Source organism: Eucalyptus grandis, chromosome 4, assembly GCF_016545825.1.
Source record: "Eucalyptus grandis isolate ANBG69807.140 chromosome 4, ASM1654582v1, whole genome shotgun sequence".
NCBI lineage: Eukaryota > Viridiplantae > Streptophyta > Magnoliopsida > Myrtales > Myrtaceae > Eucalyptus > Eucalyptus grandis.
The window spans coordinates 17,431,302-17,444,063 of NC_052615.1; the positions used below are offsets into that span (position 1 = coordinate 17,431,302).

The window sequence follows — 12,762 nt, forward strand, 5'->3', positions numbered from 1 at the left end:
TTCACGTGCTCTTTTGTTTATGAATTATAATATATAACGTTATTAAATCTATGCTATACCATTTCTTGCAATAGCAATAATTAATCTACGGTCTGGTATGAGTTCCTTCTTTAGTTCCCGCCTACACATATGAGATATCTTAATAAATTTAGTGAGCTAATTATAAAAAATAATACACGATACAACTCAAATCTTGGATTTTTCGATTGAGAAAGATCAAGTTTTCTATATTGATCACGAATCATGAGGTACTAGTATCATAGAGCAAGAGTACTACTATTATAAAGCAAGATGTGGCTGCCTATTGCAATGTTTACTTGAAGTAACAATTATCACGATAGCCATGGTGGCTTGACTAGCTCGGGTGTTGCCGCTGAGGTGGCGGCTCAGCCGAGTTGGGCAGCGGTTGGTGGAGAGGGGTTTGTGTCGGCGTCGGGGTTTTGCGTGGTGGGGCTTTTGATCTAGCCAATTAAATGAAATATGGTTATATCTGAATGACGCTAGTTGATGAGAGTTACTGGTCCGACGCGGCAAGGATCTGGAGGATAAAAGGACATGGCGCAAGATGGCGTGAGCGAAACAGTAGTGGATTTTTCTCTTTTCACAGGGAGTAAAAAGATCCAAACAAGAACAGAAACGAGGCACCACCAACAGAGGAAATAAACAGGGAAAGAGTGCAGGCGGGGACAAAACCAATTTTGTTGCATTGTAATTGATGATGATCTTGTGATCTATCTAAGCTCTCGTACCTAGGGAAAAGAAAGTCGACAATTATAATAATAATAATATTAGTAAAATAAAGGAATTTCAGCCTGGAAAATAGCAAGAACAGACTGATCAGAAAGGGAAAGAAAAAGAGAGGAACTGGCATGTACGGACACATTCATGTGGAAGTGCAGGAGTTTCTTTGGATTTGCAGAGATCTCACGAGTAGGTCCAAATGCCAATTGATCATCGCTGAGCAATGGTAATTGCCTGATCGCGTTATTGTTTTAAAAGGTATCGTGTCGAAAGGGCAAAAATTGCGAGCCCAGAGGGGGATTTCAAATTAGAAAGTCCCGGCCATGACTGGACCCGTTAAATGAAATTAGGTCAAGAATCGGTCGGGTTTGCTAGGGTCGAAAATAGGAGCACACCAAAGGGTTTACTGTCATTGCGAGGCTTTTTTTTTTCCGGTGTCGTCGTGGATCTCCATTTCTGGGCTAACTCAATCTTAAACTTTTTAATTGTCCAAATTGAATTTTAAACATTTTCATATTTTGTTAATTAAGTTAATTCGCCCAATTTTGATGGAAAATCACTATTGTGGATATCAATCATTTTACATGGTACAACTAATACTGCTGTAAATATTTTTTAATAATATTCCAAAATTTTTTAGAACTCTAGCTGATTTATGGCCGGCAACTATACGTGAGGGTAAGATTCAGGTGAGGGTTGACACCCTCGCTAGCCATGAGCGAGAGCCTCGGTGCCCTTGTTGGCCACAATTGAGAGACATAAAGTCTTCTTGGTTTTTCCTTTGACAATGACCCATGAAATACAACTATTACAATGTTGCGGTAGAGGTATATCCCAAGTGCCAAAATTTGGCACGGAGGGACATTTAAGTGTCAAAATCGAAGTAAAATGGATTATTTAAGTATCACTCCGGCTAAATTGCTGATGTGGCAATTTTCTAGCGAACTGAGTGCAAAACGGTGTCGTTTTGCACGTTGACGTGGCGAAAAAATGCAAAAATAACGTCATTTTTGTCTCTTATGTGTAAATAATTAATATAAAATTAATTAAATTTAATTTAAAACTAAATTTATTTAAAATATTCTAAAAATAAAAAAACTTAAAATAATTTTAAAAAAGGGGGTGCCGAAGGGAGGCGGTTGAGGTTGAGCCCTCACTGCCGCTCTGTGGGAAGGGCTAGCAACGGAGTGGGGAGGGTTGGCCGGGGTCGCCGGCCCTTAGCCGACCCGGCGGCAAGGGCCGCGAGCCCTCACCGAACCTAGGCGGGGCGCAACCCTCGCCCCAAATCTAGGCGAGGTTGCGGGCCCTCGCCGCCTCCCTGTCGTCGTCGGGAAGAGCTAGTGATGGAGGCGGGAGGGTCGGCCGAGGTCATCGGCCCCTGGCCGGACCGGCGGCCACCTCCTTCGGCCCCCTTTTTAATTTTAAGTTTTTTATTTTTAGAATATTTTAAATAAATTTAGTTTTAAATTTAATTTAATTAATTTTTATATTAATTATTTACACATCGATACAAAACAACGTTATTTTTGCATTTTCTCGCCACGTTAGCATGCAAAACAATGCCGTTTTGCACTTAACTCGTTCGAAAATTGTCACGTCAGTAATTTGGTCGGATTTTGACCAAAATGATACTTAAGTGATCAATTTTACTCCAATTTTGGTACTTAAGTGTATATTTTCAAAATTTTGACACTTAAGTGTCCCTCCGTGTCAAGTTTTGGCACTCTAAGTGTTTATACCTCCAATGTTGCTTGAAGTGACAATTATTACAAGACCCATGGTGCATGTCGTTACTGAGGTGGCCGCTTGGTTGAGTTGGGTGGCAGTTGGTGTTAGGAAAATATGGTTTTCGAATTGGGTTAAACAATGAAGTCGAATCGAGTAATTAAGTCGGATTTTGAGGCGTGATATCGCTTTCTTTAAGGATTTATTTGGTCCACAAAGTTGCTAATTGTCACCGGCAAATTTCTTTCAGGATACAACAAAGTCTCAAATGAGAATACTAGATAGCAATTTTAGTAATTCTTCAAGGTCTCTCTATGAAACAATTAGAAACAATGACTGCAGATTCTTTCGAAAGAAAAACGAAAAAATTGAAGAAGATGTGTGTTTGATCTCAAAACTTACGTACTTATCTTTGTCTTTTGAATAGAGCAACCATTCAAAAGGTTGCAAAAGAACAAAGGCAACCTTTCGGGAAATGTTGCAAAATGAACAAGTACGTCTTAAATGTTACATTGAAAAGACAAAAAAATTCGGAATTAAATAAATAAAAAATAAAAAATAACCGTAACTTTTTACAAACAATCATAATGTTTTAACAAGATTTAAAAATAAATCCGAATTTTCAATAAATAAAATTAATGATTGTTGGTTAATACCAAATCTCGTTTACGTGTGCACTCACATCTTTTCAATATAGAACAAGACACCTCTTCATTTGTTTTATAAACAAATTACCAACAGTTGGTAGGGAGAGATTTGTGTAAGCATCGGGGTTCCGGCCGGGCGAGAGGATTCGGAGGAAAACGGAGGCGCGGCACGATCTCGTGGGCGGAATGTTAGAGGGTTTTTTTCTCTTTTCATAGGGAGTAAAGATCCAAACAAAAACAGAAGGGTCAGGTCAAGGTAAGTCACGAGGCACCGCCAACAGAGGAAATCAGCAGGGAAGAGTTCAGGCGGTGACAAAACCAATTTTGTCGCATTATGATTGATGATGATCTTGTGATCTATCTAAGCTCTCGTATCCAGGAAAAAGAAAATCGATGATGATGATGATGATGACGATGAACAAATAAATAAATCGTTAATAAATTAAAGGAATTTCAGCTTGGAAAATAGCAAGAACAGTGTGATCAGAAAAGGAAGAGAGAGAGAGAGAGCACCAGGGACTGGCATGCACGGATAAAGTCATGTGGCAGTGCACCAGGGACTGGCATGCACGGATAAAGTCATGTGGTAGTGCAGGAGTTTCTTTAGATTTGCAGAGATCTCACAAGTAGATGCAAATGCCAATTGATCATCTCTGAACAATGGTATTTGCCCGATCGCCTTTTTGTTTTAAAAGGTATAGTGTCAAAAGGGCTAAAAGTAAAATTGATGCATACAATGGGAAGAAATGTAATGAATATGAAAGATGTTGGGTGTTTTTGAGAACTCTTACGCAGAAATGATATATACATGTTAAAAATTATTAACAAAGTTAAGGGTGTATTAGTTTAAAAAAAATTAAAGATTTGAAAAGTATTTTTAGAAAATAATTAATTATATTATTTAGAAAAAATTAGTCAATAGAAAATGTTTTTATTACTAACAACAATTGTGTCTATATGTGGGATTTGTCATTTTTGTTGCAAGAGATATAGATGATCATTTAAAAAATATATATTTTTAAATCTAAAGTTTTTGTGAATTAAAATTTGATAAATATGGCCACTTTAATAGAAATAACTATTTTGACCAAAAAAAAAAGATAGAAATGTATATATCTTATGAAAAAGAATAATACAAGTCAAATATAAAGGGAAAATGTGTCAATAACAAAAAGGATAAACGGCAAAAATTGGTTACTCATTAAAGGGGCAATTAATCTGAAAATGATTAATTAATAAAAATGTCTAAAGAAATTTGTAAATGACTAATCACAAGTAAGGTATTTTTCTAGATATTTTTACTAATCAATTTTTTCATCAATTAACCATTTATCAATGCATAATGACTTTCCAATTGTTGTTATTTTTGTCATTGAAGACTCCTTTTTTTTACTTAATCTTTTTTTTCTTACTAGATCTACTGATATGCCATTAAACTTTCACAATTGTTATTCCTAATATTATTATTGACATCTATTTTCTATGATGGGAAAATTTCAGTCAATTTCTTTTGATTTTTGTTCTCTAATCTTTACATAATTCAAAAGTAAAAGGCGGATTCCCTTAAAAAGATAATATTCACCTTTAAAAGTTAGGGTTAACAAATTTACTTTACGTTACTTTCCGTTAATTTTATCATCAGATTAATATGGCGGTTGATGGGTGTATCTGTTTGTGGTTTTTCATGATATTAATTTAATTTAACTGAAATTATCGGAAAGTAAATTTGTCATGAATGTACTAATTTAGAATTTGCTATAGATAAAATTATTTATGAATAAATTTGTTATATGTGTATTAATTTGAGGTTCTTTGTGGTAATAATCTTAAAAGACAATGTGCAGCATATTCAAATTTTAGTGATGAAAAGGTTTTGGGGGGAGAATAGTGTGCTTTTACCGAGGAGGGCTACTTACCGGAAGGGGAACCCCCTGACCGTACATCATGATTAGAAGGAGCCGAGACCTCATGGATCTCCCTTGCCCCGCCGTCGCACCGAATAAATTCCTCTTCCCCAGCATAGACGATCTGCCCAGCATATCGCATCTTAAATCCAAGTAGGCCTTCCGTCTCATTTTTAATATAACTTTTCTTTTCAGCCAAAAGAAAAGAATTTTTTTTTTTTTTTGGTCTGAAAAAAAGAATTTGTTGTTTAATACCTTATTATTTGTATCACATGCTGGCCCTTGCACATGCATCTGTACTATAATCCCAACTTCAAAATAATGCGCAAGCATGTCGTGATGTTTTTTCGTTTCGGTTATAGGGCAGAAAACGATATAAAAGAATTTAACCATCGCCTGTAGTGGCCCAGTTAGATAAGTGCTCCTATGATCCTTTGTTAAGAGAAGAGGAGTTCGAATCCCGCTGGCCGCACGGAATCTTAAGTGCGACATGAGATGGTGAGTCTTCTGCTAGTGTCACCCCAGGATTTACTCCCGTTACCCCAGGCTTGTCGGGCTGTCCGTGTTGGTACGGTGCACGGTTCCCTACGTTATAAAAAAAAACGATATAAAAGAATTTAATGCTGGGACATGCTTAAGCCGGCTTGAGATTAGCAAATGCTGTTTTGATGAAGTGGTCATTAGAGAGCAGAGATAGAAGGCTGCAAAAGAGAGGAAATGGGCATGTTTGACAGCAATGTCACAAAATGCAGAGGTCTCAAAACCAGTGTGAATTGACAAGAACCACCAGTGACCTAACATTCTTGAAGTCAAACATTGTGATTTGAGATTTATTTTTTTTCCTCTTTGGGGTAGTCAAAGTTAACACCGTTAATCATGGCATAAGCCTACCAATGTTTTCCCAGAAATATGTTCCAAAGATCCAGTGTCAGTGATCATTGAATAGAGCACAGTGCAATTTCCATGTGAATGTTCCATGATAGATGGTCATGCATTATGTCTCTAGCATCTCGCATCTCTCTCTCTCTCTCTCTCTCTCTCTCTGTGCGGGTGACAGCTCATGTCAAGTTGCATCTCTGTCTGCCTCTGGGGCTCACATACAAACAAGAAATCTACTCTAGTCTTTCCTGTCTGTGACACAGAGAAAAAGTACACAAATAAATAGGCAGGGGATGGAGGGAGGGAGGGAGATAGAGAACGAGGCCCAGCTAATATTCTTCCCCTGGTTCGCTCGACTCAAACAATGTCATAGCTATATACACTTGACCCCAAAAAACTTGCAGACATTGTTCGAGCTGTCGCGCACAGGGTCTCATCTTTTGAAGTCCAAGAGCATTCACTCGGAGTCGAAGAACAGGGAAAGAGGAACGAGAGAGGATGGGAGATTGCACTTGCAGGGTACTCAGATCTCTCATTCTCTGTTTACTGTTTCTTCTTCAAGGAGCAAATGGTGACAACCCATATAGGTTCTTCACGTGGAAGGTCACTTATGGTGACATTTACCCTCTTGGTGTTAAGCAAAAGGTACTCAATTTTTATCACCTTCTTAATTTTTCCCCCTTTCCTTGGGCAACATTTTCTTATGGAGTGTGATTTTGCAGCTTTTGAGACGAATAAGGTTGATTCTTGTCTTCATTTCTTTCCTTCTATTTGTGGTTTGGCAAGAAAGTCTGTTTTTTTGGACAATGCTGAGTCAATATGGACTACATTTGGGATTGTTGTGGCTTTTGAGACAAAGAAGTTGTTTTCTTTTTCTTAATTTCCTCCCTTGCTCTGTTCTGCTGAAAGCAAGAAGACTTTTACTTGTTCTTTTGCTTTTCCAAGAATGGTATACAATTATGCTTAAATTTATTGAAGACCTGAACTCAAGTGTTGGATTGGCGCAGGGGATTTTGATCAATGGGCAATTTCCAGGGCCCCATATCGATGCAATCACTAATGACAACGTGATCATTAGTGTCTACAACTACTTGAAGGAGCCATTCCTGATTTCTTGGTAATAAATTTGTGGAAATCTCTCTGTGCCTTCTTTTGTGCTTCCTTTCTGTGTTTTCTGGTCGTTGCTCTGTTTTCATAGCTTAATCTGAGCATGCAGGAGAAAGAGTGTGAAATGGTATAAATTCCCTTTTCTGATTTCTTTATTGCTCACAGAGAGAGACCATCAACTTCAAGAATGGCTAAGATTTAGTTTTCCTTTGCTAGATTAATCTAGAAAGTACACCCGGTGAGCTTAAAACCAGCCTTTCCTTTCTCTGCACACAACTGCACTGTGGAAACCATTTTGTTTTAGATAGATCAGGAACTGGATCTACGGTTTTTACTTTCTTCATCAATTTCTCAAATTAGCACAATTTTTATTTTCTAATATTAGTGCATTTTGATATTTTTCTTTCCTTGTTTTTTGATTTTTTTTTATCCAACTGGTTAAAATGCAAGCTGGCAATAGTAAGATCTCCATCAGTCATCAATGCACTCGTGGGTTGAGCTTGATAGTCGAATATCCTTATCATATTGATGCTATGCTCTTATAAAGAAAGTCCACCTCTTCTCATTATATGGGCCCAAAAGTTAATGCTTTTCCTCTTTCTTCATTCATTTGTCGCACTGAATATTGTAACCCCAGATCTTGAATGTGTACATATGTATGTGTATGTTCTCTGGGTTTGGATTAGAGGAGTAATGGTTTAACTGATCTTGATGATTGTTCTTTCCAATCTCCAAGAACATAGTTTAGTAGAGCTAGGACTCATTGCCTGTTTGCGACAGTCTGATAAGCAATTAAATATGTGAATTATTCTGTCTGTCCAACTGGCTTATTTTAGTGAACCTGACTAACCGCATGTGGGATGTCTAGATCCAGACACGTGACTTGTGCAGCTACTTATGCACACAAACAATGCACACAAACACAGAGACACTCCCACTCACACATATTTAATCATATATTCAGCTGTCAAATGCGAGACATCTACAGTTGGGAGTGTGGGTGGGATTAAGATTTATGTAAAGATGTTTGTGATATTGTGAAATGCTTGGATAGTGAACATGGCACAGCTTTTGCAGCTAAAAAATGGCGCTTCATAAAGAATTTGCCCTCCTAATGTTTGATCATTGCTCCACTGCAGATCCCCCATATAACTGGTGTATCTGAAAACTTTCTGAATTTTGCCGAGCTATAATCATTGTTGGGGAAAAGAAAATTTGAATATGTGATGACGTCCCTCGACAAATGTTGTTTAACTTCAAACTAGAGAATGCTTGGCCTACTCATTTTTCAACAAAAGCAGTTAGCTTTAAATTGAAGTGCTAATACTCTTGTGTGCTGCTTTTGAAGGAATGGTATACAGCAGAGGAGGAATTCATGGCAGGACGGCGTCTATGGCACGAATTGTCCCATCCTTCCTGGAAGGAACTTCACTTACGTTATGCAAGTGAAGGATCAGATTGGCAGTTACTTTTACTTCCCATCCATTGGGCTTCAGAAGGCGGCCGGAGGCTTTGGCAGCATCAGAATTTGGAGCCGCCCCTTAATCCCCGTCCCTTTCCCTCCCCCGGCTGGTGATTTCATGGTCCTCGCTGGTGACTGGTTCAAGATCGATCACAATGTAATTAGCATGCCATTAACACTATTATTTTGTGCATATATGAAAAGTTCTGATCTTAATCTCATGCCGTTTCTCCATTTTCTATTTGTGTATACAGCGATTGAGACTCCTTCTGGATGTTGGTCACAATCTTCCATTTCCCGATGGGCTTCTCATCAATGGCCGTGGTTGGAACGGATACACATTCACAGTCGATCCAGGTCACACTTGCTATCCAGTCAATTTACTTAATCCAATGGCACTGAGCATATATAATTGGAAAAGTGACAGAATACCTATTCCATCAGTATCAAATACCACGATATTGAGCTTTCACTTTCTGTGCAGGCAAGACATACAGGTTTAGAATATCAAATGTTGGCATTACGACGTCTATTAACTTCAGAATTCAAGGGCATAAGATGAAGCTGGTTGAGGTTGAAGGCTCTCACACTCTTCAGAACACTTATGACGCCCTTGACATCCACCTTGGTCAATCCTACTCAGTCTTGGTCACGGCCGACCAGCAACCGCAAGATTACTATGTAGTTGTCTCATCCCGTTTCACCCCCCGGGTTCTCACAACAACTGCTGTTCTTCACTACAGCAACTCCCGCCAGGGAGTCTCCGGTCCTGTTCCTGCTGGTCCTCCAAATCACATTGCTTGGTCATTGAGCCAAGCCAGATCTATACGGTATTAAACATCGAATACTCTACTTTGTAGTTCTCATTTCTTCTTGTTTCTTCCATTTATGTAAACTGAACCTCAATGATGTTACTTCGTGTAATGCAAACCAGTTGGAATCTTACGGCAAGTGGACCTCGGCCCAACCCTCAAGGTTCATATCACTACGGGATGATCAAGACCAGCCGGACCATCATGTTGGCGAACTCAGCCCCTATAATCAATGGAAAGCAGAGGTACGCTGTCAACGGGGCCTCGTTTGTTCCAGCAGACACTCCATTAAAGCTCGCGGATCACTTCAACATTGCTGGGGTTTTCAATCTGGGAAGCATGCCCACAAGCCCCAATTCGGGGAGCGGCTACCTCCAGACCTCCGTCATGTCCACGAATTTCCGAGAGTACGTCGAGATTGTTTTCCAGAATTGGGAGGACACCGTCCAGTCCTGGCACATTGATGGATATTCATTCTTCGTTATGGGGTAAGACAAAACCTTGATGGAAACCACATAGATAACGCATCTTTGCAAAATGATTTGACTTATCTTTGACTTGATCAGAATGGACGGAGGGCAATGGACGCCTGCGAGTAGATCACGCTATAATTTGAGAGATACGGTAGCTCGATGCACGACTCAGGTAATAAGATGAAATTTTCCTCCAATGCATGAATGTCGCATCACCACAACAAGGAGAAGTGCCGGAGACTGTTTCTCTTGCTAACTTCGCTTCTGTAATCTGCTCGAATCGTTTCAGGTGTTTCCAAAATCGTGGACCGCAATCTACATGGCTCTAGACAACGTGGGGATGTGGAACATCAGATCCGAGGACTGGGCGCGGCAATACTTAGGACAGCAATTCTACATGAGGGTCTATACTAATTCGAATTCGTATAGGGATGAGCTTCCTATCCCTAAGAATGCCCTTCTCTGTGGCCGGGCGAGGGGTCGTCGCACGAGACCCCTTTGAGCTTACTCTTGATACTACTCGTCACGACGGGGTGACGGAACTAATTCTTTAAGAGGGAGCGGAAATTCGTTCCGAGAGCTCTACTCGAGCTCTGAGGTTTACCTTTCATGTCCATGCTCTTTGATGATCTTGCTACCTAGGCATTGCATTGCGATGTATTCTCAATGTATTTGATACTTGATTTCTGAAGGCATTCTTGGTTTATCAGCAAATCCCCCATTGACAATCTTCTCGCCCTTCCCTTTTACCATATCTTGAAGTGTTGCAGATTAGACCAAAAAAAAAAAAAAAAAAAGGAGTGTTAGAGAGCATGGAAGATCTTGTCTTCTTAAATGACTCATCTCCCCCCGAGCAAATTCTTACGTGCATACCTGCGTGCACTTTTGTGATATAAGTTAGTATTTCTCATTATGGAAAATGAATGATTTGAAAATATTTTTTAAAAAATAATTAATTATAACACTTGAAATAATTAGTTAATAAAATATGCTTCCATTATTGATAATAATTTATACTTAAATATTTTCTTGGACGATGAAAATATTTTTTATTCATACATATAAATGATACAAGTAAATTTTTTAAGATTTTCTAAATTATTCATTTACTATGAAATAAATGGAGTTAAGTTGCAAAATCTTGTTATAGCTAGGTCTATAACTGGGTATAAAGTGCCGTAAACTAAAATATGCATAGAATGATATTGTATCATAAGAAAAAGCTCATACTATTTTCAATCTTTACATGGCTATAACACTCTTCAATTTATTGAGTTGAACAAAAACAATTTCAAGAGAACTAATTAACTAAGATAATAAAGGGAAATGATGAAAGTTGCTATTTATTGAAAGAGAAAAAGTCATAAAAAATTCTAAATTTTACTCAAAGTGATAAATTTAACCAATTTTTTTTTTGTGACGTGAAAAAATCTAAAATTTGCTAATTGTGACACATTTACCCCACCAAGGCATTTTTATCTTTTTTTTAAAAAATATTTTTCCTTTTTTCTTTTTCTCTCTTCCCTCCGCTGGCCATGATGGAGGGAAGTTGGACTTAGGCGGCTGCCCTCGCTAACATCGGGCGAGGGTTGCCCTTGCTTGGGCTAGCGAGGGCCGCCCTCATTGGCGTCAGGCGAGGGCGGCCCTTGGTTGGGTTGGGTGAGGGCCTCCCTTACTAGATCTAGCGAGGGTACCCCTCGTTTGATGTCGATGAGGGGCTTGGTGAGGGTTGCCCTTGCCGCATTGGGCTAGGGTGTCGGGTGAGGGATCGGACCTCGCGTGTTGGGCGGGCCCTTGGTGGATCTCGCTTGGGTGAGGGGGGCGCCTTCGATAGATTTGGCAAGGGAGGCTTCCTTGTCGGGCGAGGATCGACCTCCCCCACGTCGGCGAGGAGCAGCCCTCGCTTGAGTCTGGCTTCCCTTCGTCATGGCTAGTGGAGGAAAGAGAGAAGAAGAAGAAAAAAAAAGGAAAAAAAAAAAGAATTTTTTTTTTAAAGTAAGAGATGAAAATACCTTATAGTTTAGGGTAAATGCGTTACATAGATACACGTTCAGGGTTTTTTGTCACAATTTTTTTTTTTTTTTTTGGGTTTTTATTTCACGAAAATTTTTTGAGGTAAATTTGTCACTTTGGGTAAAGTTTGAGATTTTTGGTAATCTTTTCCCTCTTTGAAAATGCAAAAAGCCACACATCATCATGAAAATACAAGATTACCATTTTTATTATTATTTTTTCCGTTGGTTTTTATACAAACTTCATTTTCCTCTCTTCTACTTACTAATGTGATCAGGCTGCTTTTTATGAAGGATTTTTTTTTTTTGGTAATGATGATAAACCTTGTTGGTAATCTTTGTTAATCAACATATCTTAATTTAAAATTCCTTTTAAAAATAGAAATAAGAATCGAATGGTTACTAGGAGTTGTTAGAAATTGAATGTTAGAAGCATTGCAAATAAATGCATTTTATTAATTTAAAAAATAAAATAAAAATCCAATCATTTAATTTACTAAAATACTTGAATTTTAGATGATTCTAGTAAAAAAAGTAATGAATATGTAAACTTCTTCAATTTGAACACAAAAGATGAACAAACAACAATAATTTAGAAAGATTGATAAAAATCATCAAATTGATTGATCTATATTAAAGGTATTTTTTTTCTTCCTTCATCAACCATTAATGAGATCAAAATGAGAGTTACTTTACACCATTCAAATTTTAGGGTGTATGGGAAACGATTTTGAGAGATGGAAATACCATGAGCCAAAAGTAAATCCCAGTTTAACAATACTTGTCAAGAACGTCTAAAGTCTACACATCCAAGGAGTAGCACAACAAAGGATTAGTTCCAACATTGCTCAATTAGGCATTTGAGAAAAGACATATCTGAGCATAATTCGCGCAAGGTTCGGGCTAGGGAGTACGGCCTTGATAGCTCTGTTTGGATCTCATTTTAAAAATCCCTCGTGAAGAGCGCAAGCATTGCACCATACGACTTTGTGTCAGTGGC

At 38.4% G+C, this 12,762-nt stretch overlaps 1 protein-coding gene across 1 annotated transcript; it reads left to right on the top strand.

The window, feature by feature from the left end:
- The first annotated feature begins 6,204 nt into the window (after nucleotides 1-6,204).
- Nucleotides 6,205-10,478, top strand: LOC104441418 (L-ascorbate oxidase homolog). The gene is made up of 8 exons (XM_010054565.3): nucleotides 6,205-6,541; nucleotides 6,904-7,013; nucleotides 8,352-8,622; nucleotides 8,720-8,822; nucleotides 8,950-9,295; nucleotides 9,400-9,765; nucleotides 9,844-9,922; nucleotides 10,040-10,478. The coding sequence occupies exons 1-8, from the start codon at nucleotides 6,395-6,397 to the stop codon at nucleotides 10,250-10,252; spliced, it is 1,635 nt and encodes a 544-aa protein (XP_010052867.2). The 5' UTR covers nucleotides 6,205-6,394; the 3' UTR covers nucleotides 10,253-10,478.
- The last annotated feature ends 2,284 nt before the right edge of the window (nucleotides 10,479-12,762 follow it).